This window comes from Chaetodon trifascialis, chromosome 4 (genome assembly GCF_039877785.1).
Source record: "Chaetodon trifascialis isolate fChaTrf1 chromosome 4, fChaTrf1.hap1, whole genome shotgun sequence".
In the NCBI taxonomy this organism is placed as follows: Eukaryota; Metazoa; Chordata; class Actinopteri; order Chaetodontiformes; family Chaetodontidae; genus Chaetodon; species Chaetodon trifascialis.
The window spans coordinates 21880998-21906953 of NC_092059.1; the positions used below are offsets into that span (position 1 = coordinate 21880998).

Sequence of the window (25956 nt, forward strand, 5' to 3'; positions counted from 1 at the left end):
GTTAATACTCAACTGAAAGCAGCGCAAAGACAATATATTTAATGTTTGACCTCATCAACTTCACTGATTTTTGTAAATATCTCCTTATGAATTTGACACAGCATGTTTCAAAGAAGTTGGGACAGGAGCAACAAAAGACTGGGAAAGTTGTGGAAAGCTCCAAAATATATTTGTATGAAAGAAAACTGTTGACTGGATCAGTGGCCAACTGTCCAGCACCATGGGGTCCAAGGGTGGGTTCAGAAGCCCCTCCAGGCTCTGGAACAGCAGCTTAGGATACTGTGACAGGACAGCTGAGAGCATGACAAAACAAACCATGACTGCTGAGCAAAGGTGACCCCCTGCTTCAGATAGACACATGATAGACTCACCATCCATGGGTGAGCCAGGAAAAAAAGTCTGCGCTTGTATATGCAACACTTGAAACTCGCCTTTGTCACAACACAGGGAAATGTGTTTGTGCATCTACAACAGTGTGCTTTCTTGACTCTATCAGCCATGTGTTGTACTGTACATTTTATGTCTTGCATGTCACCATTGTAAACACCTCTAATTTTGTGTTACCTTGCTTATCAATGAAAATGCAAGCCTTGTGAAAAACAACAGTTCTATTTATCTGTTTGTTTTACCAAAGCATAATCTCTGTCCACAGTATTTCAGTAAGGAGACAAGAACTGCTGTGATGGCAAATGGTAATACCTCAAAGTGGAAGTGACTCCCTCCCCTCTGATGGCCCAACAGTGTCGTCCAACCTAGCTGACACTGAAATCTATAAGCACAAGAAGAACTGATGTGTGTTTGACTTCCTCAGGCAGACATTGTAGAGTAAACTGAGAGTGATACTTGTGAAAATATGGATTAAGCTGAACATTTTTTAAGGGTTTTAATTTCGTTTCTTACACATGTGTGTACAGTAAATGACTGTCTGATGAAAAGTTTTTTTTTGGGGGGGGGGGGGGAGTTTTACTTTGCTGATGATGCTCAATGAGACTTTCCCCTTTCGTCTTCACCACAATGGCTGTTGCTGCTTGATTTTCTTCACGTTCTCATGACTTTTTTTTTTCATTGCTCTTTAGATTTTTGTTTGTGTAGGCCTAATCCAAAGAAAATTAATTTCTCCCATTGTGTGTTTTCATCTGTCTTGCAGCAAAACGAAGTGACTGATTGGGCTGAGTCTACTTATTAAAACGTTATTTTAAATCTCTCTATAACATTGAATATTCAAGGCTAAATAAGCATTATCTAATCTGTTTCATCAGCGCTGAGTGGGTATGATTTGATCACATTTCATTGTCTATGGTCGACTTCAGTATCACACATGAAGATGACCGTGAGGAGTCGGGTATGATTCATAAATGAACAGTGAGTACTTTTCTTTTATGGTAGCCAAAGACGAGAGATCAACCATCTCCCATCTCTCTGCTTAAGCTGATCTTTGATAAAAATTAGTAACAAGAGGAAACATTTTGTTGAATTATTCATATTTTATTATTAGGCTACCTTTGCTTCTGTTTAGAGTCACTGTATTCAAGCGGAACTGTATTTCACGGACGCCCTTGGCGAACACGGAAGGAATACATCGCGTACCAATGTGTTTCCTTCCACCTACCGGGTGACCCCGGGATGAACGAGAAAGTGTAAAGTGTGATGTTTTCAGCTTGAAACAGAGGTAATTATGTGGTGTGTGTTTCTGGGATGTGGTTTCATATTGTAGTCAGATGCTAACACAGGCCCGAGTTGTGAGTGTTAACTGTTAACTCGGTGATGTTGTGTTTGTTGATTAGCGTAGCTAGTTAACGTTAGCCACTCTGCAGTATAAGCAAGCGCTACAGATAGGTTTCTCACGTTATCTATTACGTTTTGTCAATCTGAGCTGGGTCTACAGCTGTAGTCAGCTGCCGCAGACACTTCGGGGTGTTGGTATGGCTGAGAGAGAAATCTGAGCCGGTGACGATGAACCGAGTAAAGACTGCTGGTTTGACTGGTTTCTGTACCTGGTGTACTGGGTCAGGGTCTGACTTCTGTTCACATGTTTCTTCTGTGTGCATTTTCGTGTGTGTCTGTTGGGAGGTTGGCAGAACATTTGTCTTTGAAAACATTTGAACATTTTTACAACTTGTCTGTTTCCTGTTATTATCAATTTTACCCTCATTTACATTTGATATTAATTCTGGAGTTGAAACGATCACCTGATTGATCTCCAGCATCATTTCACTGGTTCCAGCTCTTCAGATGTAAATAGGTTTTGGTTTGCTTTCACTATAATGATTATGTTTGGCTTCTGAACTCAGACAAAATGTGTCAGCTGGTTCTTAAGGAAACCATGATGGGCATTTTTCACTATTTTCTGACAATTTATAGACGATCAATGATTGATCAAGAAAATAATCAGGAATGTCACAAATCAGTAATGAAAGTAATCTTTAGTTGCAGCCCTAATCCATTTGAGTTTCCTTGTCTTGTCAGTTAACCTTTATTTATGTGTTTTGCTCTGTCTCATCTGATCTGTTTACTCTTTTCATCAGATGTTTTCTATTATATTTAGAAGAAGCACCTTTGCAGCCCAGAAGGTAACAGCCATTTATGAGTCCCTTTCTTCAAAAGCTCATATTTCTAATAAGTTATCTTTTAATACTAAAACATATTCTAAATTTTAATATGAATGTCTTTTTAGGTGTGGCATTGGGCAGGCCCTCCACAAAGATGCTGGACATCAGCCCTGACTGCAGCCTCTGATGGTGGATCCACATCCCTGCAAACCTGCTGGGCTTCAACAGCAAGGTCTCCATTTTCAGAAGGGGACAATGGACGAGTTAAAACTCACGCTGTCCTCGGTTTCAGGAGGATTGACCTCTTCCAGAGGATGCTGCCTCATGCAGCTCCGTGTTTATTGAACAAACAACATTTCCACTCCTCTGCTGGGAGGCTGAAGAAGCGACCACAGCCTGAACCTCCCCCAAGAGAGCTGGATCTGCTGCGGTATGACATGAGGGACTTGGTGAAAAGTCCCAAACCTGCCCTGTACCTGGGGTTTGCAGGGCTGGTCCCCTTTGTTGTCCCCACACTGCTTATGGCTATGACTGAGATCTACTGTCCGGAGTTAGCGTATGCTCAGGTAGCTTATGCTGCCGTCATTGTTTCCTTCGTGGGTGGAGCTCGCTGGGGCTTCGCTCTTCCTGAGAGCAGCCCAGCTAAACCTGACTGGATAAACCTGGCCAACAGTGTGGTTCCCTCCCTGGTTGCATGGGGCACCATGTTGATGAGCGACAGCATTGTTTCTGCAGCCGTCATGGTGACCATGGGACTTGGAATCTCATTGCATTATGATCTGGCTCTGCTGCCCACTTACCCCAGCTGGTTGAAAGCCCTGCGCTCCATCATGACCACCATCGCATTTTTTTCTCTTCTTGGTACTCTCATAATCCATGGAATATACCCAGAAAAGAAGATGTTCTCGGATTAAATATATAGAAATAAAAAAAAGTAGAAAGCCATCCTGTTTTTATTTTGGTGGTCATATTTTAACATATTTTACTTGATACTGTCTCACACAGGCCTGTCTGGTCTTGATCTGTGTGGTTTTCTAGAAGTTGTGTATTTTATACATCATGCCAAAAACTGGCCTCTGTAAAAGCAGAACAGTAGAGTAGAATTAACATCTACTTTGCACTGACTGTATTTTTTCCCTCATCAGGCCTTACATTAAAGCCTCTGTGTGGAAGTTATATGTCACTGTACCAAGTTATTCCAATGAAATAAGTTTGAGTGATTTTTATTTTTTCAAACTACCACCAGGAATCTCCAAAATCAGATTTTTCAAATGCCTCACATTAAAGGAACTGAACAAAATAGACTGAAAATGTGGAGCAAGATCTTTCTCATTGAATATCAAATAAATGCACCATTATTCATGAGCAGTCATTCAGTGCACATTATCAAGTTACCAGAACCAAAAAATGATTCCTCCTGACAGCCAATTGTTACATGGAGTGAAAAGAAACAGAGGCTGCAACCAAGAAATGATCTGTTTTACTGATTGCTTTCCTTCTGCTGAATGACCGGCAATGTTCTTTCAGTCCCTTCTTTAGTCCAAGGTTGCAAATTAGCAGAGCCACTGTTACTGCATCCTTTTACGTGATCAGGATCAAACAGCTAAAGTCAGAAGAATTAAACATCACAGAGGAAAAGGCATTACATAAGACCTTAAGTGGAGTAATCTCTACTTAAAGCCTCGGGGTCAAATGCGCACCATCAAATGGCAGAACACACGAGGCGCGAGTGAAAGCTTGTGCTCAGTTTGGCATACATTTTGGTTTACGCAGCAAGTTTTCAGATTTATGAGGTTTGAGATTACAGCAGACTCACTGCTTGCCTTGAGATGCTGTACTACACATTTCTGAATTCAATGAATGTACTCAAAACGTCTCACTTTTGTATTCAAATGTTTTATTCATGTAAACACCAGCATCTAATTAACCAAATATTGAAAAGAAAGGCAAGAAAAAGTGGAGGGTGTAGAAGTCCATGGACAAAAAACACATAAGGCACATTACTCCCCTGTTCACCAAACTCACTGAAAATGTGCAATGATGACATCATATAGAAAAGAGACCTTTGTGGAACTGACCACACTTGGGTATAACCCATTTTAAAAAGACCCAAAGTGTCTCCAACAGAGTGTGAATCACCGATGAGAAAATACAGTATTGCACCTCACAAGGTTCCTCAGATATGTCAGTGAAACAGCTCCCCACTCACAAGTAACATCTTACACAATATTCTGGGAAACTACATGATGTCTGGAAATAAGTGGAAGATATGAATTTTCAACCTTTGGTCTTCTTTTGGTAAAGGTAGCAAAAAAAAGTGTGTTTGGATTGGTGCAATAAGGTGCCTTTTGGTCAAATATGAAGAACATGAGACATTTATGGTGTGGTTGCATAACAGGACCCATACTTCAAGAGAGCGATATAAAAAATTACATTTCTACCCAAAGCAACAATTCCAAAAAACAAAATGTCTCAAATGAAAATTAGCCACTAACCAGTGTTTTTCTCATGTTCTAATTTGTAATATCCACCTCTTTGGTTGATTAGACTGAAAGTCAGTTGATCCAAACTGGGCCCAGATGCTGACTGTGTGCGTAAATCTGCGTATAAAAACACTGTAGAAGTCTTATTAATCATTAGCAGCCCTTTGTGATACTGCAGGATTTCTTTTTCTAGAACGGCTCAACAGTTCAGCCAAAGTGCTGCAATCACTTCAAGGCCTTCTACAACATCTCCATCTGCAGCAGTTTGAGCCCAGACTGTGGTGACCTACATGTAAACAAGCTCTTTATATGACAGGTTGACATAAGACAAAATGTTCCACATCCTCTAACTCAAGGACAAACATAGGGACAGATGACGCTGCTGCCTACTTCTGAATACCCAAGCCAGACCGCATGTACTCGTACACCACGTAGCTGATGCTGACAGCCGGTATGACCTTCATGAAATTGGGTAGGATACCACGGTAAAGTCCAAAGAAGCCTTCCTTCTCCAGAATCTTCTTCACCATCAGGTTCATGGGCAGCTGCTCGGTGCCCTCAAGTGAAGCTGAGAAGAGAAATGAAAAATTAATGTAAACCAGGTACCTCTGGTCAAGAACATGGAGCCCTGTGTAAATGCCAGCATTTGCTTCCCTGTACCTTGTGCCTGCATCCTGGTGCGGATCAGAGCCAGGGGGTAACTGGCCAGCTGGCCACACGTGCTGGATATAGTACCACAGCCAAGCAGCACCAAAATGCCGGGGTTGGCTGTGTCTTTGGCGTAGTGGGACAACCAGAGGTTCTTCAAGCTCTGGTGAGGACAGGGCATGTAAGAAAGGAGTATTATGTTTCACAAAATCAAAAGAGTGGCATGTATAATACATGAGAAATGGAGGTTTTAATGACAAGCGATGCATATGGAAGCAGTATTATCACGTACCTCATACACTGCCAGATCTATGCCAGCGTAGGGGATGATGCCCAGAATATTGGGGACGTAGCCCTTGTAAAATGCTTTCACTCCCTCCTTCTTCAGGATTTTCTTGGTACAGTCAAACATCCCAGAGTACTGTCCGGTCTTCCTCAGGGTCAGACGGGTTTTCAGCACCTGAAAGGACACAGGTGATCAGTGAGGCCATTCATTCATATGTCCAAGTCCTGCACTGCACCTTTAAGGGCTTTAGGTTTCTATCCTGAGTGTTAAACATTATTTACAGTTTAGACTGAAAGGGGCAGGATTTTTTAGACATTCTGTCTAACCTGACAGCTGTACTCAGTCATAAAAGAAACCACGCACACAGATCCACCTGGAAACACCTCCACCTGTGCTCACCTCCATGGGGTAGATGGCAGTTTGTGCTGTGGCTCCAGCCAGCGATCCAGCCATGAACCTCTCGTGGGTCTTGATCTTCCCTGGTTCACTGGACAGCAGCTTCTTATACTAATGAAACACATCAAAATGACTCTCAAATAGTCATTCAGCAGTGACAAAAGGACTGCTGGTGTCAGTACTAAACGGCCCGAGGTGTATACTGTAACCAGTGCAAAGGCTTTACCTGCTCATACGCCATAAACTTAATGGCAGTCTCAGGGGCGATCTTCAGTACGTTGATACCATTTCCTCTCCACAGAGACGTCAAGCCTCCTTCTTTTAACATTTGCTTAAAACCACCGCTCAGGCTGATTTTATTGCTCTTGGAGGCATGCACCTGTAGATGAAAACACAGAGCAAATGTTAGCCATTCGTTTCAAAAGGGAATACATTTATAGTGCATTAAAGGCAGCATATAAAATACTGAATTACTTTGACTGTTGCCTCATTATCTATAACAGCTTTTCCACATTCTATCATCATTCTGTTGTATGGAAGAATTATGTTGCATTGGCCTTTTACAGAGTAAATTTCATGACCGCCGCAAGCAAAAAACATTCAGAATATTATTCAAAATGTGATTTATGGCGAAGGCCCGACAGAGGGGATATGACAGCCAACAGCTGACACACACCTGCATGAACACCTTCATCCTGTCCAGCGGGGCAGTGCCGGTACGGGACACGGCGCCTGCCATGGCCCCCGCTGACAGCTGCTTCCACCACAGACCGGTCGTCTTCTCCTCCTCTGTGAACTCATCTGGGATGGCGAGGCTGTCGCCAATGTCCAGCACCTACACACAACACAATATGATGACACAGCAAAAATCAGGAGTGAGAATCTGACTTTCGCTGGAGCTTCGATCGGTTCAAATGTCATTTTCAATCCCATGGAAGCCTGTGAGTGAGACTCCTTTAAGTCAACTGCACAGTTTCGCCTTCAGCTTAATGCCTGGCAGGACCAGACAAGCACCATGTCCTTTCCGAACATCTTACATAACTACAGCTCCATGCGGTGAGATCAATTACATCACTGCACGGCACATTACAAAGCCTGTTGTTTCAGTAACATAAAACCAGAAACACTTGTAAGACTATGCACCTCTAATCTGAACAGACAGTGATATGAAGGCTTGTATTGATAATAGTGATGTATTTATTGCAACGTATTGCCTTGTGCACAGACCACGTCAGTCTTTTCTGTCGAAGCATTACATAAAAGTGCAACACATCAACAACTTTTTGAGGCAACATGCACATTATCACTTTATGGTCAAGTTGAGACTGGAAAATAGAATCAAATCTGTCCTCATGTCCTACACCAGCATCTGTACTGTGTAATAAAATGGAAAATAGTATCGCAACAAGACGTCCTACCTTCATAAATCTTACAATGTTCTGACTAATCAAGACTCAGAGATGTGATGATTTATTTCGAATTCTCAGGGGATTTTGTGGCTGTTTGACTCATTGTGCAGAATATTATGCACACCTTACAATATAATTTCATTCTGCTCCACCACCGACTACCTCCTCAAAGTCGGCGTTGAATGAACGCCTTCCTCCCGTAGTCTCAACAAAGACCGAACACTATAAGCTGTCGTACTGCATCAGAGCAGCTCGGGTGTTTACGTTGTTTCCGCACCTGTGTATTGGCCTAGAAACGCTCCACAAAGCTCCCTCAGAACTTGTCTGTGCGACGTGTGTGTAAAGTGGAGCCCACCCTGTAACAGACCTCTGAGGGCAATACTGATGTCAACATTTGAGAGACATTTTACAGCTGATAAAGAAACTTATATGTGCCCCCTAGTGGACAAAGAACATAATAAAAATGCTGTTTTAAAATTACTTCAAACATATTTTCTCATTCCTTTACTGCAATTTCTTGTAATCTATAACATACATCTTCTGATACTGACATACTATATACACCCATGCTAATATTCAGCATCTGTGATGTGATCTAATGATCTGTTTCTACTAAAAAGACAAATAAACCAACTTTTTCTTCATAACCTGGACTGAGAGGCTGAACACACGAACCTACCACGTCCACCTCCACCTCATAGATCCCCCCATCATCTTCAAAGTCGATGAAAAACCAGTTCCTCTGTTGCTGGGGTGGCAGCAGAGCCATGGCCATCTCAAGCCTTTGATAAAGCTGCTGATCCAGTTCGATACAGTACCCCCTAAACTTTAACTCTCAGACTGATCGGGGTCGAGGGTCTGCAGATCTAATCCAGCCTGAGGGCAGAAAAGCTGAATCCAGAGTGGCCAGTAACCATCTGCGTGAAAACTGGAGACAGTGGGAAGCTCTCGCTGCCATAGATGTCACCACCAATGCCTCATGTGAGCTGCCTCGCTCCCATCCTCTTCTGGACTCTCTCATCGAGCCGTCCCAATCCCACTGAGTGAGCTAATCCTACTTTAGGTCAGACTCAAATTAGCTTATCTCTGCTTCAGTTTAGCAGCCACAGGTTTATTTAACCTCTGAGGTTGTGCCAGTGAAGACAGGCAGCAAACGTCAGAGATTAGCCATTGACTGGACCTGGCTGTGTCTCTGACATGCAACCGTAGCGTGTTTTTCTACACGGCCAATAATATATCACCAAAATTTCAGCTAAAAGGTCTGAATGTTCTTTATTAGGCTGACGAGCAGCGAAAAAGTTAAGGGATGACATACTGTATTTAACATTAATGTTCATCATTAATTAAGAATATGTTTCTTTGCCACTTCTAAAAAACTTTTTCCAAGAAAAGGTCAGCACATTACAAACTCTTGCTTCTCTCTTCATGCTCTTTCTCCACCTCCCTCCCTCCCTCACTCCTTTCTTACCTCTTCTCTTGCAATGAATGAGTCTAATCTCTCTCACTCACACACACACACACACACACACACACACACACACACACACACACACACACACACACACACACACACACACACACACACACACACACACACACACACACACACACACACACACACACACACAGCCCTGCCCTCCCCTCCCCTTACCGTGCTGTGCTTCCAGTAGCGGATAATCTCCTGCAGGTTGGTGGCTGGGTTGAACAGGAAATGCTCCCTCCATTCATTCCAGTCCACAGTCATGGTGCCATCCACATCTATACTGTACAACAAGGACAGACACACAGACAGACGGCACTGACAACGAGACGAGTGAAGTAACTGGGCCCACTTATTGGCTCCTATGGCCGAAAAATGACTTATGATTTGAATAAAATGGACTTTTTGGTATTTTATTGTTCAAAGGAAACAGCTGGGGACACACAAGCAAACGTCACCAATAAGGGATAGAGGATTAGGAACAGCGCTGATACTCGAGTCCAGATCCCATTCACTTTCAAGACTAATTAAGTTCCTCCTTTCTGGCCAGAAAGAGTGAGAGACATTTGCCTGATGGCAACAGATAGAGGTGTGGCAGCATGCAAACAAGAATTGCGTCACAACACATGAAGCCTGAAGTCATCTGAATTGCCACCAATTCTAGCAAGTCCAATTTCAGAATAAACTGGCATACAAAACAGCCAAGCTGATATATTTCTCATCACATTTTTGACAATCTGACAGAAATTCCTAAAAATACAGAAATTATGTGTCTCGTCCAGCTTTGCTCTCATCTATCATCGGTGCTTGTCAGACCTCAGCATTCATCTTTCATTCATTTCCTTCCCTCATGTCAGTTAGGCTGGCTGGCACTCATCAGTTCCTCTGTGGTTTTCGAACAAACCTTTTCTGTCTGAATCACAGTCATGTGATTGCCGTCCTGCTTCACTTCTCTCTCTCAGGCCTCACTGTCATGTGTGCTCCTGCATCCAACTTGAGGTATGCAAATACAGAACGTACAGTGGAGCTCACTGCCTGAGGCTGACCTGCTGTACTACAGCAGTTTAGTTCAGCAGGTTTGAGAACTTTTCATGAGCATGACCTCCATACTTCTGTCTGTGAACAAAGTGTTTCAATGGTGGAGTGATGATATATTTATTATTAAATATAAATGATCACTTTGGCATCAGACTGCATTTATGAACCCAGAACAAAAGCAGGAAACCAAAACACATTGAATATAGCTACAGGCCTGTCCCAGCTCTTTGAATAAAGCTCTCATATCCAGCAGTACGTGTTTGTTGAAGCCTCAGCTGAGGAAGCCTGTCATACACTGATACGCAGGTAATTCAGGTGCAACAACTCGTCTGGCATTCCGTGAAGACCCGCCCTACTCCGCCTCTGATTGGCTTAGTAATTTAGGTTTAGGCAACAGGAGTGGTGAGATGGTTCAGGTTAGAAAAAAGATGTCACGATCTGAGCCAATCAGAGGCAGGGTAGGGGAGGGTCTTATTTGTGAACACAGAAGCACTTTGAAGCACTATCGGATGTAAAAACATGAATTATGCAATAGCAGCACATTTTGTTGGATTTAACCATCTTATTTCCTCTCTTAGATATATTCATAATTGATAAGGTATCATCAGAGGTCATTTCAATGTCTTCCAGTCCAGCAAGGAACACTGTTGGACTCACCCGAGGACCCTCATGGATTGAAAAGAGATGACCTGAAGTGTTCTCTGTAATGTGCCTCTGTTTATTGGATGTTAAGATAGTATGAGGCATGACACCTGCTCTTTTTGTCACTTTGAAGTTACGTGATTGGCTGCAGATGCTGTCACTGTGTTTTCTTAAAAAGACATTCGCTGAAGGTCCCTAGATGATGTTTCTGCGTCTCACTGTGACTGTGGCCTGAGGGCCAAAATGTCCTCTCAATGACAGAACTGACACTTTTCTGCTTTTGTTATTTGGTCATTAATAGCTGAACATTTCCCATGTAGGATCCTGGTAGACGTGCGGATGATTAAACACAAATAACGGCCAAAGTGAACAAGCTACATTTTACATTTTCATGAAGAAATTCTTATGTGTTTTATGTGTGAAGCCAAAATGGGCAATTATTTCGCACAACTATAGCACTTACAGAAGGATTCCTAAGCTGGTGGAGGAAGCTCTTCTGCTTATCTGCACAGGCTTGTTGCTTAAGTAGAAAATGCAGGGAAGTCACCGGTACACTTACAAAACTGGGATTGCATCAAAACTTGTGTCCTTGGCTTTGATGGTGTTAATGGAGCAAATCATTTTCTCTTATATTACCGGCCTAACAGAAAAAATGTGTTTAATGGTTCAATTTAAAATCAAACATCAGAGCAAACTCTCCCCTTAATGATCATGTTCCATCATGTCTGTACACTCACTGACTCACACATCTTGCCGGCTCACTATCATGAGCCATCAGCCCACTTCCCAGCCGAAGCACAGACTGAACTGGTTATCAGTCTGCCACACTGGGCCCCACCTTCAACATCTTTCTTTCACTTTTAGCTCGGGTTCATGGGGGTTTAGTCTGGGTCCACGAGGGAGAGGAACAGAATCACGTCGTGAGTCTGTAGAGCACAGAAAGCACCACAGAGCGACCTTCCTCAATGAACTACACGTCCAAACTATTTCATCGTGTAGCTGCAGGTTTTTCCTCCAACCAATCAAGAGCACGCAGTCTGACCAATCAGCTGTCTGAAGACTGAGATCAGCTGAAGAAATGAGTCAAGTCTGGTGTGCTGCTGCTTGGTTGGAAAGAAAACTCTGAGCCACTCGGCCCTTTGTGGAGCAGGAATACCTTTGCAGGATCTTCTCTGCCTCCTCTTTGCTGATGTCCAGCCCCAGATCAGCAAGCGACTGCTTTATCTCCATGAAGTCTACTCGACCTGTTTGAAATAGAAACACAGTGGTCCTGACACTCCTCACATGGCGCATTTCCATTACACAGTTCCAGCTCTACTCAACTCGGTTCTACTCTACTTGCTTTGGTTGAGTTTCCATTACAATTGAGTACTTCATAGTACCTCCTCAACGTAGGTGGGGTCGTCATACCACGGCTGCGTGAAACTGCCATGACGTCAATTTGTACGCGATGCAAACAGAGCCGACCTCGTCGACGGACCACGGTGAGATTTTACGAGCAGCCATTTCCCTCGAGTGAGAATAAAGAATAAAGTCAGCGGTTGTTGTTGCCCGGCGTTACAATGGAGGGGGCAGGATTGTTTTTCCGGTGTTGGACGTCGCAGACCAGTGACGACACTCTCCGGCCAATCAGTGGCCGACAGGCTGTTGACGTCACACATATAGTATCGCATCTACTCTACCTCGCCAGAGTAGGTACTAGTAGCTACCCGGTACTATTTTTAGTAGGTACTAAAAATAGTACCGGGTACCAGGTACTATTCCTAATGGAAACACAAAACAACCGAGGAGAGTAGAGTCGAGTCGAGTCGAGCTGCGCTAGTGGAAATGTGGCAAAAGATAAATCCCCCAAACATTACTGCTATACATTTATTTCCTCTTATCATACCGTCATTGTTCTTGTCCAAGCTCTTGAAGGTGAGCCGTAACTTCTTCTCATGCTCCTTCAGGTACTTGGTGAACTCGCTGAAGTCGAGCTCCTCGTCCTTGTCTTGGTCTCCAGAGGAAACTATTTTCTGAAGGAGACACAGAGCATTAGCAAAGCGGAGTCCTCGTGGGTGAATGAGGCCAGTGCCTGTTAATTACCTCTTTATCATATCATTATCACATGATTGCATGTATAGGCGACGCTCCTGTTCTACAACACCTGGCTACACTGCAGGGTGCTCTGCTTACCTTTTTCCTGAATCATACTTAAGGCATACATCAGGCTCGCTGATGACCCAGAGGAATGTGAGATTATTTAATCAGCGAAGGTGGGACCTTCCTCCTGAAGTCGCAGCCCACAATAAAAGCTCAACTACACCTTGAACTTTGAGACAGTTTGAGAAATTGTGCCATTTCTTCACCCACTCTGCTGTTATTTCTCGAGAGAAGCCAGACGAATGAGACTCAAACGGAGGTTCAACGCTTTCCTGAAGGCCACTTATGGCTATATTTGTCCAAATAGCTTCTTTCAATCTTTGTGTGTGTTTTTGATCTGTCAAGAATGAACTTCAAATGAAAGTGTTAAAGTCCTCTTGGCCAAGAATCCATAAAGTGCAGAGAGAGAGAGAAAAAAAAAACACTTGAAGATACAATTTCATGACAACAGGGCAAACTGCATCTGCCCACGAAGATCATGTGATGTGATCAAAAGCTCCAGAACTGCCCCAAAATTAACCTCGTGATGAGTTTTAGTCCTCACTTCTACAGAAATGTCTGATAATAAGGCAGCAATACAAGCCTATTACTGGACACAGGGCATATTTACACCGGCTCAGGGAACCACTGACATGACAGTCAAGTGGTGTCGAAGATGCAGCTGATCAATGAATGACAATTCTGTTAATGCTTTTATCATTTCGTTTATTTCTCCAGCAGAAATGGTCACGATACACTGGTGCCAGCTTCTCAAACTTTTAGGTTAGCTGTGTTTCTCTGCTTCACACCATCATAAACTGAATATCTGAAGCCTCTGGACAGCTGGTCGGACAAAACAACACATGTGAAGCTGTCATCTTGGGAAGCTAACAAACCGTGATGAGCCTTTTTCAGTGTTTCCTGACACTGTGCAGGCTAATCGATTTATCAGCCAATCAAAACTACAATCGACTGATTAAACGACAATAAAAAATAATTGTTAACTAAAGTAAAGCAAACAATAAAGTATCTGTATGTCAAAGTGTACTTAGGGACAAGGCTTGAATGAATGTAGTTGTACTTGTCCCTGTGAGGCCTGTAATAAATATTTAGGGTTACCGAGGGCTGATGGAGGCTCACTTCCTTCAGGAATGCAGCGCTACACTGAGCACTTGTGAATGTCTCTGTAAACCTTTCATATGCGCTGTTGACTGTGTCCTGGACTCTACCTGAGCTGCTCCTGCCGTAGTCTTGATGCCCATCGCAGCGAGGCCTGCCTTCAGCTCGGACACATCCACTTTTCCATCCTTGTTGGTGTCCAGCTTGGCGAACAGCTCCTCGTACGTTTTCGTCGCATCTTCGGCGCACTGGCAGTCCGTGAAAAACAGCTTCCTTACGGCTTGATACATATTTGAAGTGAGGATGAGAAGTCCTGGCCTGCAAACACACACACACAAACAGATTCCTGCGGCTGGCACTTCTGGTTTGAAGCAGTGGGATCGTCCCGTGTGATTTCAGAGAGATTTCCGCAGCAGCGCTTGGAAAACTAGTCGCAGGAAAGTCCTCATAAGTTGTTGTCGAGTCAAGTCCGATCTCTCAGTGACAGAACGTAGATTTACGGCGGACAGTTTGCGGATGAGGTAGACTGGCAGCTCGGAGCGAAAGGGTGGGGAGAGCCGGTTTAGTTTGCCTCAGAAGACCTCCTCTTTTACTACACACACACATACACACACACATACACTAGACACACCCTTCATCAAGAACAACACAGTCTCTCAGTTTTGTCATTTCATGGTTCATGTTTCCATGAAAAAGCTACTTGAATCGTCATTTTCTTCTAACGCTCCTCTTCTACTTCTCCAAGCTTTTAGTTTCTGCTTTTTCAAACGTTTGTTGAGGTTTTGTGGCGTACCGCTCCCCCACCCCAATTCTACCCCTCGCGCCATGCACGCACGCATACGTGTTCATACATAGATCACCGGTATAGATATAGTTCCTGCTACTAATGGGCTCCATACTGTGCACTCGATGCTGGCAGTCTGATTGAGTTCAGTGAGTCATAGCCACAGGAATCTGACAGCTGGTCCAGGCAAAACATATCCAAAAAAACTTTTTAATTAAGGGGCCGCTGCCTAAGGCGAGGCACAGACCGTGACATGAGAGGGAGGCAAAGAGCTGATGCCCCGCAGCCACTTTAAGGACACACATTTGGAAACACTGTGCAGAATGATGTAGGATGATGCATATGTTGAATAAGGTTGTTTTTTTTGTGTGTGTGAATGTACTATAAGAATCATATGGTACGATGTTCAACAAAGTTGTACCACATGAAGAAAATGTGATGAGTTATTTATTTATTTATTTATTTATTTTTCTTTTACCTAAAAAAAATAATTAATGATCAAATGACACTGGCTCGAAACGTTCAGTTCAGGCGCCTCGACTCGACCACTAGGTGGCGTCAAACGTTACATAACTGCAGCTGGTTTCACTTTGTTGTTGTTACATTGTCCAATGGGAGCTGCTATTGTTCTGATTGACCGCCAGGGGGTGACGGAGAGTGGGGCGGGCTTCTTTGAACCCCAATCAAGCTGGGAGCTGTCATTAGTGTACATCCGTTTATTCCATGCTTTAAAATAAAAGAGATGTGGACTCGTTTCAGTCAGAATGTGATAAAATTGACAGAAAATCAGATTTTAACAAAACTTCAGACCTACACTTAAGTTTTCAACCCCTGAAAACACTATGTGTTGTTGCATTACGAAGTTAGAAGGTAAGAGGTTAACAATGGGGGAGAACTTGAACATAATATATTTCTGCATTTATTACACTAGAGAGATAACTTTATTTCCCTAATAATTAAAGAGACTTAAAAAAAAAAGTGACAGAGGTACTGACAGAGGATTAGAGGTGGATGACGCAGACAGCTAAATGTAAAAGTGCATTTATAAATTGCTTTCAAGCTCTCAGGTTAACAAACACCAGTACTACATTTATTGTGTCTCACTGGTGGAAGAAGCATTCAGATCTTTTACTTAAGCAAAACTGACAAAACTACAGTGCAGAATTACTGTACAAAATACAGTACAAAAGTATCAGGTTCAAAATACACTTAAATTACAAATGGCCCATTTCAGAATCACATACTGGTATATCATATTGAAGGACTTTAATTACTGGTGCATTTTAATGTTGCATCTGATAAAGACTGGATGAATTTTAACGTGGAAAAATGGAAAGTTTATAAAGATATGTAATCATTTGTAGCATTAGTTGATCTGCATTACAGCCTTCATCACTGCAAATTATGAACAATAACACAGACAGCATCAAGACCTATTTGCGAATGTCTGCTTTTGCATCAGAAAGTATAAACGTGGTATCAATCTGTTGCGCAATAAATCAGTACTACAAACCTGATTTTAATATGCCATGGAGTTTAATGCACATGCTTTTATTTTGAGGACCGGGAACAGGAAGTACTCCATTTCCCCGTCAGGTGCTTTCACTGATGGCTGTTATCGTCATCCCGCAACACAACACTGAGTCTGTACTACAATGCAATGGTGCTGTAATGTCAGCGGCGGCCGAGATTAGAGCATCTTCACAAGAGCGTTGAATCTGTTTATGGATTTAATGATGATGAAAAAGAAGAAATTCAAGTTCAAGGTGGATTTTGAGCTGGACGAGCTCTCGTCGGTCCCCTTTGTTAATGGTGTCCTCTTTTGTAAAGTCAGGCTGCTGGACGGCGGGTTTTCGGAGGAGTCTTCTCGGTAAGAATGTTTGGTCTTAATACAAAAGCGCTGAGTGAACCTGCCGTCTTTAGCTCAGAGGCTAACGTTAAAGTAGCTCAGGAGCGTTTGCTCAGTGTTCGCCAATGTTCGCTCGCTAACCAGCTAACAGGCTAAAAGCTAGCTAATGTCGGTCAGGGGTCTGACACTGTCACGGCACAGTGGTGTTTTGATTCTTTGCATTCAGCCTTTCCCTCCAGCCAAAGCTGTTTTAACGGAGTGCGTTCGTGCTCGGCGTGAGTGTCGTCTGAAGAAAAAATAGATTAGCATATGTCTCAACAGGGGCTTAGTAAAGCCATTAATTAGTTGACATTTTCTTCAAGTACGTGACGACATGTGTTTCATTTCACAAGCTAACTTCCTTGCTGGTTGTGGACGTCTGTCCTTTGATTAGCCACCTGGTTTGTCTCATAACTCTTATGACCTGGTTTGTCTGTGGTCCCTGATTGGTCATGATGTTATGATTTACGTGGAAGGTGTCAGATTGTCCTGCTTTGTCTTGTTCTTCATTATAACTAATGAGGCAAATGTGAGGACAATGCACAGTTGTGAACTCCTTACAGTCACTGTAGGACAAGGCTGTCGCAAGTGATTTCTGTCTCATAGTTTGACAATATTGTCCTGCGTAAATAAATAAGAGGAGTGTAATATCATGGCTGTCTTAAACGATACTTTATTTATTTATTTATTTAATAGTTTATAATGAAAGGATGTGACTCTACAGCCATTGGTTCAGATTGTCCCTGTGGTCCACAGAGGTGTCCTGATTAGAGCTGCAACACCTAATTGATTAATGTCAACTATTTCTTAAATTTCCAGCTCTTTTGGTAATCAATTTATCGATTTGGGTAATTTCTTTAAGGAAAAAAGGTCAAAATTTTCTCTGATTCCACTTAAATGTGACTATTTTCTGCTCCTCTATGACAGTAAACTGAATATATTTGGGTTGTGGACAAAATGAGACATTTGAGGACGTCACCTTGGGCTTTTGGGAAACACTGATTTACATTTTTCTTCATTTTCTGACATTTTATAGACCAACCAACAAATCACTTAAATGAGAAAATAATCAACAGATCATGATAATGTTATTATTACTGTCCAGCTAAAACGAGTGAAGACAAGTCATCTCCTCTCTTATCTGTTTGAGTCTGGACTCATAAATTACAGTTAAAAGTGGCTTTAATCACTCGTAGCCTCATAGACTACAAATGGAAAAGCAGGTAGGGCTACAAGTGAGAGGTATTTTTATTATTGACTATTTTCTCGTGTAATCCATCAATCCTTCGATTCTTAAAATGACAATTTCAGTTTCCCAAAGACCAAGGTGATGTTTTCAGTGATTTCTTTGCAGAATATGGTTTATGTTTACACTGACATCGATGTTAAAAGGAAATAGCAGATGGGATACCAAATAATTGGCCACTAAAGGTTGAGACATACAAAGACCGTAATCTCCTCTGTAATCTGTTGGGTTTGTGTTCATAAATTAGACTTGGAATTGACTAATAGACTAGAATTGGACTAACGGAACAGCATTTGTTTTGGAGGGAGGCTGCAGAGATTAGATGGCTTCACCCTGTTATATAACAAGCCCTCTGTTTGGTCTGCAGTAAGTAGCTCTTATAAAATGGCTTTATGGAAAGACTCAGTGTGTTGGACTCTGGGAGTCAGGATGCTTCTGAGGTCATGGCATTAAGGTCATTTTAATATAGCTGCAATTAGCTTTGTCATTTTCTTCACATGCAAGCAGCCTGTGCAATTAGATGAAAGTGAATAAATGCTGGAAGAGGTTCTTTAATCCAATAACCCAAACAGTGAAGTTCATATGAGTGAAATAAAAAAAAACATCCTGCTCTCGCTCTGAAATTTTGTCGCAAGCAGAATTTGTAGTCACAAGTCTGAGTATCGTTAAATTGCTTTTTTTTTCTGCTGCAGTTTGATTAGTTAGAAAACCTTACAAACCTTATTTCCTCTGACACTCTTTGAGTCATCCCAACTGTGAGTGTAAGGGAAGTGCGGACTGTTGTTTTATGAGCCTTTCTTTTCCTTTGGTGCGGCCCGTCACCAGGACTGCACCATTGTTTCCAATCAAGACAAGTTCTCTTTTATTGAAAGTCTAACTTTTTTAGGACAAATTCAGACAAAACTCTGCACCAAAATCATGTAAAAAAGATTTTTCTGTCTGATGGTGGTGTTTACGCCTGAAGTGACTGCAGTTGCCTTTTTAAAAGGAGAGCAGCTGTAGTTTTAACAAGATATCTGACCCATGCGCAGAGATCAGAGAGGCGACCTCTTCTTGTGCTGAAAAGCTGACTTACTGACGCTCGCTAATAGCATTTTGCCTCTCTGAGACGTGCTGTGAGTTACAGTACATGCAATTCCCGACGCACACAGTGTCCAGTTGGCTGGGAGTTTCCTCTCCGACTGTGGGAGTTCACTCTCGGAAATGTATCAACCTCAGGATGAAGTCAGCATTTGTTAAACGTTGGTCACGCATCTGCTGCATTTTATTTATGTGAGGCGAGGTTACAGCGCACGACACGTTCCTGCATATTCAGTCAGTCTTAACCGTCTTAGCAGGGATCTGCACACCCTGTAAATGGTTTAAGTCTTATGTCATCAGCACTCTTGTACGACTACATTTTCTCTCTGTATCCTACAGTCTTATCTCTTTTTTTGTCACCGCGCACATGCAGGCACTTGTCAATTCTTTTTGAGTCATTGCACCATTGTAATTTGTACTGTATTAGAGAGGAAAACCATCAGTTCTGCTTGCACTCATTTCCAGCAAAGTCCATCAGAATGAATGGCGTGTGGGCTGCCTTAACAGAAGGGAGATGGTTAGGTGAGTGGGAGAGGAGAGGATGCCAGCGAAAGAGAGGCCATCTGGGGTATCGTAATGCTGCCCACGCAGAACACGCTTTCCTCTGTCACTTCATCCCATTCTTTCACTGAGAGGAGGCTACACCTCACTGTCATTTTAAATTCTATTTATTGGCAGAGGATGTGTGCACGTGTTTACCCTCATGCCAAAATGAGCTACACCTGCCGCCAACCTTTGGATTCAGCCATCGAGTGAATCATGAAGTGAAAACAGGCCTGTAATTCATTAGCTTGTTTATTTAGTGGCCAGAAAAATTAGAGGCTAAGCACATGGGCTTGTATTGGCAACTTGAATCAGTAGCCTTAATTGGGGAGGAGATGAAAGGATTATTAATCCAGTAGTCATAAGTGGTGCTCGGAAGGGGAGGGTGAGGGCAGGGGTATTCAGTTGGTTGTAATATGACAACTCGCAGTTGTAAATTGGCATTTGAGAGCTCAACATGCACAGCAAATGCATGATATCTGACCTGACGGAGTGCTTCAAGATGGTCTGAGCCTTTATGGTTTTCACTTCACTTCCAGGGAGCCAGTACAGGCCAACTGTGTTCGATGGAGGAAACGGTTCTCTTTCCCCTGCAAGATGAGTGCCAACGCAGGCACAGGTGTACTGGACCCTTGTGTGTGTCGCGTGTCTGTCAGAAAGGTACAGTATGCGGCCACTGAGCTCCACATTTCAGACTTCAGAACATATGTACCTGGTGTTGTGGATCACAATCTAACGTTTTGCATGTGAGGGTTCAGGTGAGGCTTTTATGCCAAACTAAAAGCCATTGTGAGTGTAGAAACAGGACAGCCATGAAGAGAAGAGTCTCATCCTTGCTTGCACCTGGCTTATATTCTGGTATTGGTTACACAGACATTTATGAGGCAAATTGAAACTTGAGCTTGAAATGTGAACTCTAAAACAGCCGTCAGCATTCTGAGGAAAACAGACTCATCACTTGTGAAATCTTGAACCACTCATCCCTTTGCTGTCCTTTAGCCTCTAAACATGAATGTGCTCTGTACTCTAGTTAATTGTGTCATAAAACAAGTAAATAGTTGTTATTTCTAGTGTGTGCTGCCCTTTTCGGTTAGACACCAAGCAAGCCAAGTACCCAGAAAAACCCTTGATATTTAACCCTCAGCGGTGTTTCATTAAGGAATTGCTTTGCTGTTGGAAAGCAGCATGATTGGAATATTTTACAATTACAATCTCCTCGTCCAGTTTTAAGATAGTAAGTTAATATTCTTATGTTAAATAACATGAATAAGGACACATTCACTTTGATTTGTACAAAGCCAAAACGTTTCTTTACACTTCCAACATACAAGTATGTCAGTACAGTCGGTCTCAAACCCATTTGAAGGGTGGATGGTGATCAGAACTTTTTTAACTTAATTATGCTTAAATGTTTTTCAGGGATGTTTTAATGCAAGTCTTTCTGCTTCTCCTCTTCAGGAGCTGAAAGGTGGGAAGGCCTATGCAAAGGTAAGTCCTCACATACTCATGTTATCCAACCTCCATCCCCTCACCCAGCCTCCAGGTCACCTAGATTTACACTAATCATTCATATTTATGCATCTCGCCATGTGAGCCTGCAGCCAACAGATGGCCTTCGCTGCCTGAAGGTTGGCTCGTCATGTCGTGTGCTCTCGCTTTCATTGTTTGAAAGTCATCATTTGCTGAGCCTCTTCTTGTGGATCTCCTAGACTAGATAAAAGCTAAATATTCAAATTGGAAATGAAGTTTGAAGTTTCCTTCACGCTCTGACCGCTGTCATTTTATACCCAGAGATTGTCACAGTGCTGACTGGGCAAAACATCAGTCTCCTGAGAGAAAATGAAGTTCACCCAGTGTCATTCTCTCTCCTGCAGCTTGGTTTTGCAGATCTGAATTTAGCAGAGTTTGCCGGCTCAGGGAATACAACCCGCAGATGTCTGCTGGAAGGCTACGATACCAAAAATACTCGCCAGGATAACTCCATTCTCAAGGTAACATTGAAGCAGCCGCACCAATCTGATGTGACTGTGGTCAGAGGATACCTTGGTGTTTCATACCAAACAGTTGGTTTCGGGTCTGGAGGTTTCGGATTGCTTACCAAAACAATGGCTCGGTTCCCAGGTAGTGCATTAGACTGCAGCCAGAAATAAACCTTTATCAAAGAGAGACATTTACTGTGGAGTAGGCAATGCAGAATTGGGGCTTACCACAGCTTTCATCTGCTTCATTTCATACTAATGTAATAATAATACACTTTTTGTTTAGCACCATTCGTACAAGAAATGCACCTCAAAGGGCCTTACAGCAGAGAAGTTCTGTCCACCAAGTGCTTCAGAAAAAAGACAATGAATATAAAAACAGGGATGGAACATGAATGTAAAATAAGATGGAGTATGAAATCCACTTGATAATAACAGTAAAGATGGGATGAAAATGGAACAAAGAGAGTGTCTAAAATAAAGTAAAAAAAATAGAGAACAAAGAATGCATAGAATCAAGTAAAATACAACGCTGTAAAAGAAATGCATCAGTGTGAGGCAAAGCCAAGAAGTTTCAGGCCTGTATCAGGAAAGTCAAAGGCGAAAGTGAAGAGATAACTTTTTAGCTTTCTTTTAAAAATATTCAGCGTGCGGCTTCCCCGATATCTATGGGTAGTTTGTTCCAGAGTTTTGGGGCATAAGTGACAAAGGCTGCATTCCCAATTTTCTTTCGGCTGTTTCTGGAAACCTCCAGTAAACCAGCAGCAGATGGTCGCAGTGCTCTTGAAGGCAAATAGTGAACTAGAGGTTTAGCTGTATAGCTTGGTCCTCACCATTAGGAGCTTAGTTCTCCATTGACTTTTGGATTTGCATATTACACTTATTACATTTTACACAGTTGGAATAAAGTGCAACCATGCTTGAACCAAAACACTTTCTGTTTCTTTGTTTGTTTGTGTGTTTGTTTGTTTGTTTCTTCTAAAGAATCCATGCTAATGGGAATAGTTGAGTGCAAGTCAAATTTGAACCAGTGAACAAGTCTCTTTCTTTTCATAGGTTGTCATCAGTACACAGCTCATGTCAGGGGATCCCTGTTTCAAAACGTAAGTCAAAGTATCACTAGTCAACTTCAATATGGTGCTGAATCTGCTTTGGTCTGCACTTCATGCTGTATGAGGTCAGTCAGGGTTGGTGTCAGCTGACTTGACACTCTTAGCCATATGATTTGGATTGGATTGGAAAACCTGTTCAGAGGTGGACATCTACAGTCTCCTTGACTCCCCTTTAACGTGATGTCCTCTTTGTGTTGTTAGGGCAGCCGTAGCCATTAATAATTACACGGTAAAATGCCTAAAAACAATCTTTTGCTGACTGCAATTGTTTGGAAGCTGTTCCACGATTGCTGCCGTAGGCGTGGTGCTGACATCTGTCAGCTCTGTGCTTTGTCAGACTTGGGAAAGTTTCATGGGAACCAAACAATGTAGAATTATGCAAGCTTAAATAACTTTAAGCTAATCAGATTCTCACATGTCAAAAGCACTGATTGATTTCATCCCGCAGGTCAAATACAGTACTATAAGCTGTTGTAGTCCTAGTTCCTGTAGGTGAAATGTACTTTTCAGTCAAAGTATGTATCACATACCATAAACACAGACAGAGAGAAGCGCTGTTTTACCCCAGGGCAAAATTTGACCTAAAAATGATTCAGCAGCCTTTTTATTTATGCCGCAAGCTGCACTGCAGTCGTATATATTCACATTTGGCCATAGCTGGATGCTTTTCTGAATGCTAATATTTTATTACCTAACTTCATGAGCTTTCCCTTGGTGAATACTTTCGTCTTTCTGACCTTGCTTTGCATTTTTCCTCTTTCTTGCAAATCATTTGAATAATTAACACATCGAAATCCGAGATAGGAGACAGGGTCTTATTGTCTTTCCGCTGTCACCAGGCCTCCGTCCACAGCCACAGTGATCGGGATCCAGGGTGATGGAGAGAGCCTGCTCGAGGAGAGGAGGGGAGGAGACTCACAGAAAGGCTGTTCTGGTGAGAACAGTCACGCTACATTACACTCCCTTGCTCTGCTTAGTCATCCCGTTGGCTTTTCCGAACACTTACAGTACAGCCGCCCGATGGAGCACATAGTGTTTGGTTTACTGTAACAGGATCCCTGTTTTCGAATCTGCTCTCATTTGCTGTGTTAAGATCCTGCTGATAATTGGTATAGATGTACAGTGGAATGATAAAGACACATCCCTAATAACATTCAGGTAATCAGCCTTGTAATCACAAGGCTGAAACTGATTTTCATTTGGCTGAGATCCCAAATGGTTTTGTAAGATCGCTGCACATGAGCAGCTTTGGTCAACTCATCAACTCTGTTGTAGCGTGAATTGCTATTCTGTGTGGCTTTGTAGCTAAAGCAAAATCAACCAACAATCATGGAAACAAGATGATTGATTCAGAGTAACCAGTTTGGCTGCTTTTACAATTTTAGCATGGTGATAATCCAAGGCCTAATTCAGATTATGGGAGGACATCAAGTAGTCATTTCTGATAGGGCGCTCTGGCATATTGAAAAGATCATTACTTTACTGCATCTTTGGCACTTTGCAGCAAATAAATGTACCTACATCAACTACAAAATTAACAAAAGCATAACCTCTGATTTACCTGCCCTCTTGACATATTCCACCCCGCCCCTGAAGTGCTGACACTGAAACCACACCGAGCACTCGCTGCTGATTCAAACCAACCTTTACCTGCTGCTGTTTTACATTATTAAAAGTTTTAAAAGGTGCAGACAAATTTTGGTACATTTTCTGTACTAATTTGTTGACGTACAGATCAAGTAAACTTGTTAGGAAAGCTGTGGGTGACGGGCAGGCATAGCAGGTGGGTTGTTGAAGTCAAACCTCCAATACAAGCACTAGTTTGACCGTGCTGTCCTGCTGTCCATGCTGAAAAGCACCGGTGCATTTTGTGCTGTGATTGAAACAGTTACTGTAGCTTTATGGAAATTAACCTGAGTGCACGAAGCAGTCACACTAAATATGTTTATCTCCCATCCAGCACTATGAAAATATTTCTCTTGCAGCTGCTTTCATTCTTGTTTCACCCCCCTCTCTCTTGTTCTGTGTGTGCTCATGTGCGCAGTGTTGAATGCTTGTTCCCCCTGGAAGCTTCAGAGTGTATTGCTGCTCTTTCATGTATAATTTACACTCATCCTCTTTTAGATTACCTACAATCTGCTCTGACCCTGTAGGCTCTTACATGGTTAAAAATAGGTCTGTGTGCAAGTCTGTCTAGGGGAGGGGTTGTGTGTTTGCATGTGTACACCACATGTGTGTTTGTCTGCTGAAGACGATGCTCTTTCCCATCAGCGTCATCATGTCTTGGTCGTGCATGTTTGTATTGGATGCATAGGTCACTGGAACCTACAAGCTTCCATAAGAGGGCCAAACATTGTCTGTATCATTAGAATTATATGGTATGTTAATTTTTGCACTAAATAATAATTTCAGTTCTACACAAAAATGATAAAGATTTGTAATATTTGTCATTTTTAAGGGATTTTAAAAGAACAGGGTAAGAAATTTGTATTTAAACCACCTGCTTCTGTCAGTGACCATCACTTACTGGTTAATTTACACGAAAGTACGCATTCTGGTTAGTTTTACTTGAGTTAATGTGACATTCTTGCCTTTTCACATATCCTTGGAATATCAAAAAACAAGATTTTGAAACAAAACTGCTATAACTTTGCTTTTTGGTTATATTTTTCTATATGTTGGAGATAATTTCTTTTAGTTGCAGAGCCACCTGAACTCTGATGTGTTTTTTTTATCATGGGCAAAATTTTCCAATTTTCAATGCCAATAAATGGCTTTTGTTTTTCTTCATAAGTTGTATGTGTATTAAACTATTATGCTTATACTATGATAGTGGCATAAAACTAGCATTAAAAAGAGCTATGGTGAGTACACGGCTTGGCCCTTGACAGGTTTTTTGCTTGTTTGCAACCAGTTTCTCTCTGACTCTTTGAGGAGGCATATGAAAAGCTGTACATGCTTACAGAGGCCATATATTCATTTCTAGGTTTCTAGGTCATTCTGTTTTGGGTGTCTACCAGAAAAAATTAATATGCTTTTACTGTTCAAAAAACACATGACTGTTATCATACTGTCCATCACTGCAACAAATCTAATGCTAGTTGAGCTAGCGCTGCAGTATAAACACAAGAACAGTTACTCTGCTTTGGGCTT

General features: G+C 42.2%; 3 protein-coding genes across 6 annotated transcripts in view; 2 read left to right on the forward strand and 1 right to left on the reverse strand.

Annotated features, from left to right (window-relative positions):
* Positions 1-1570: 1570 nt before the first annotated feature.
* Positions 1571-3842, forward strand: LOC139329878 (transmembrane protein 69-like). Its single transcript, XM_070960483.1, has 3 exons — positions 1571-1669; positions 2526-2570; positions 2675-3842. Exons 2-3 carry the CDS (start codon positions 2526-2528, stop codon positions 3461-3463), a joined length of 834 nt encoding a protein of 277 aa, XP_070816584.1. The 5' UTR covers positions 1571-1669; the 3' UTR covers positions 3464-3842.
* A 584-nt stretch (positions 3843-4426) lies between these two features.
* The window catches only part of LOC139329877 (mitochondrial adenyl nucleotide antiporter SLC25A24-like), a 378717-nt gene continuing 357187 nt past the window's right edge, over positions 4427-25956 (reverse strand). The window contains exons 1-10 of one of the 2 annotated variants that reach the window (XM_070960480.1): positions 14282-14810; positions 12820-12946; positions 12088-12175; positions 9423-9534; positions 7039-7197; positions 6589-6741; positions 6366-6473; positions 5973-6140; positions 5693-5843; positions 4427-5600 (exon numbers count right to left, since the gene is read on the reverse strand). In XM_070960480.1, the coding sequence (XP_070816581.1) occupies positions 5419-5600; positions 5693-5843; positions 5973-6140; positions 6366-6473; positions 6589-6741; positions 7039-7197; positions 9423-9534; positions 12088-12175; positions 12820-12946; positions 14282-14461 (1428 nt within the window). In that variant the 5' untranslated portion in view covers positions 14462-14810 and the 3' untranslated portion in view covers positions 4427-5418. Of the gene's footprint in view, positions 5601-5692; positions 5844-5972; positions 6141-6365; positions 6474-6588; positions 6742-7038; positions 7198-9422; positions 9535-12087; positions 12176-12819; positions 12947-14281; positions 14811-25956 lie in introns of those variants that run through there. The other variant, XM_070960481.1, reaches the window with a different exon arrangement.
* The window catches only part of LOC139329891 (EEIG family member 2-like), a 354478-nt gene continuing 345095 nt past the window's right edge, over positions 16574-25956 (forward strand). For all 3 annotated transcript variants that reach the window (XR_011602110.1, XM_070960511.1, XM_070960512.1), the window contains exons 1-6: positions 16574-16825; positions 20252-20372; positions 21171-21200; positions 21587-21703; positions 22748-22794; positions 23643-23737. Coding sequence is in view for 2 of the 3 variants with exons in the window: in XM_070960511.1 (XP_070816612.1) it covers positions 16680-16825; positions 20252-20372; positions 21171-21200; positions 21587-21703; positions 22748-22794; positions 23643-23737 (556 nt within the window). In the remaining variant the exon portion in view is untranslated. The remainder of the gene's footprint in view (positions 16826-20251; positions 20373-21170; positions 21201-21586; positions 21704-22747; positions 22795-23642; positions 23738-25956) is intronic.

Bases quoted from the DNA above. Each gene is read 5' to 3' on its own strand.
- LOC139329878 (XM_070960483.1), top strand. From the start codon at position 2,526: ATGTTTTCTATTATATTTAGAAGAAGCACCTTTGCAGCCCAGAAG. The intron at 2,571-2,674 runs GTAACAGCCATT...ATGTCTTTTTAG, and splicing joins GCACCTTTGCAGCCCAGAAG to GTGTGGCATTGGGCAGGCCC.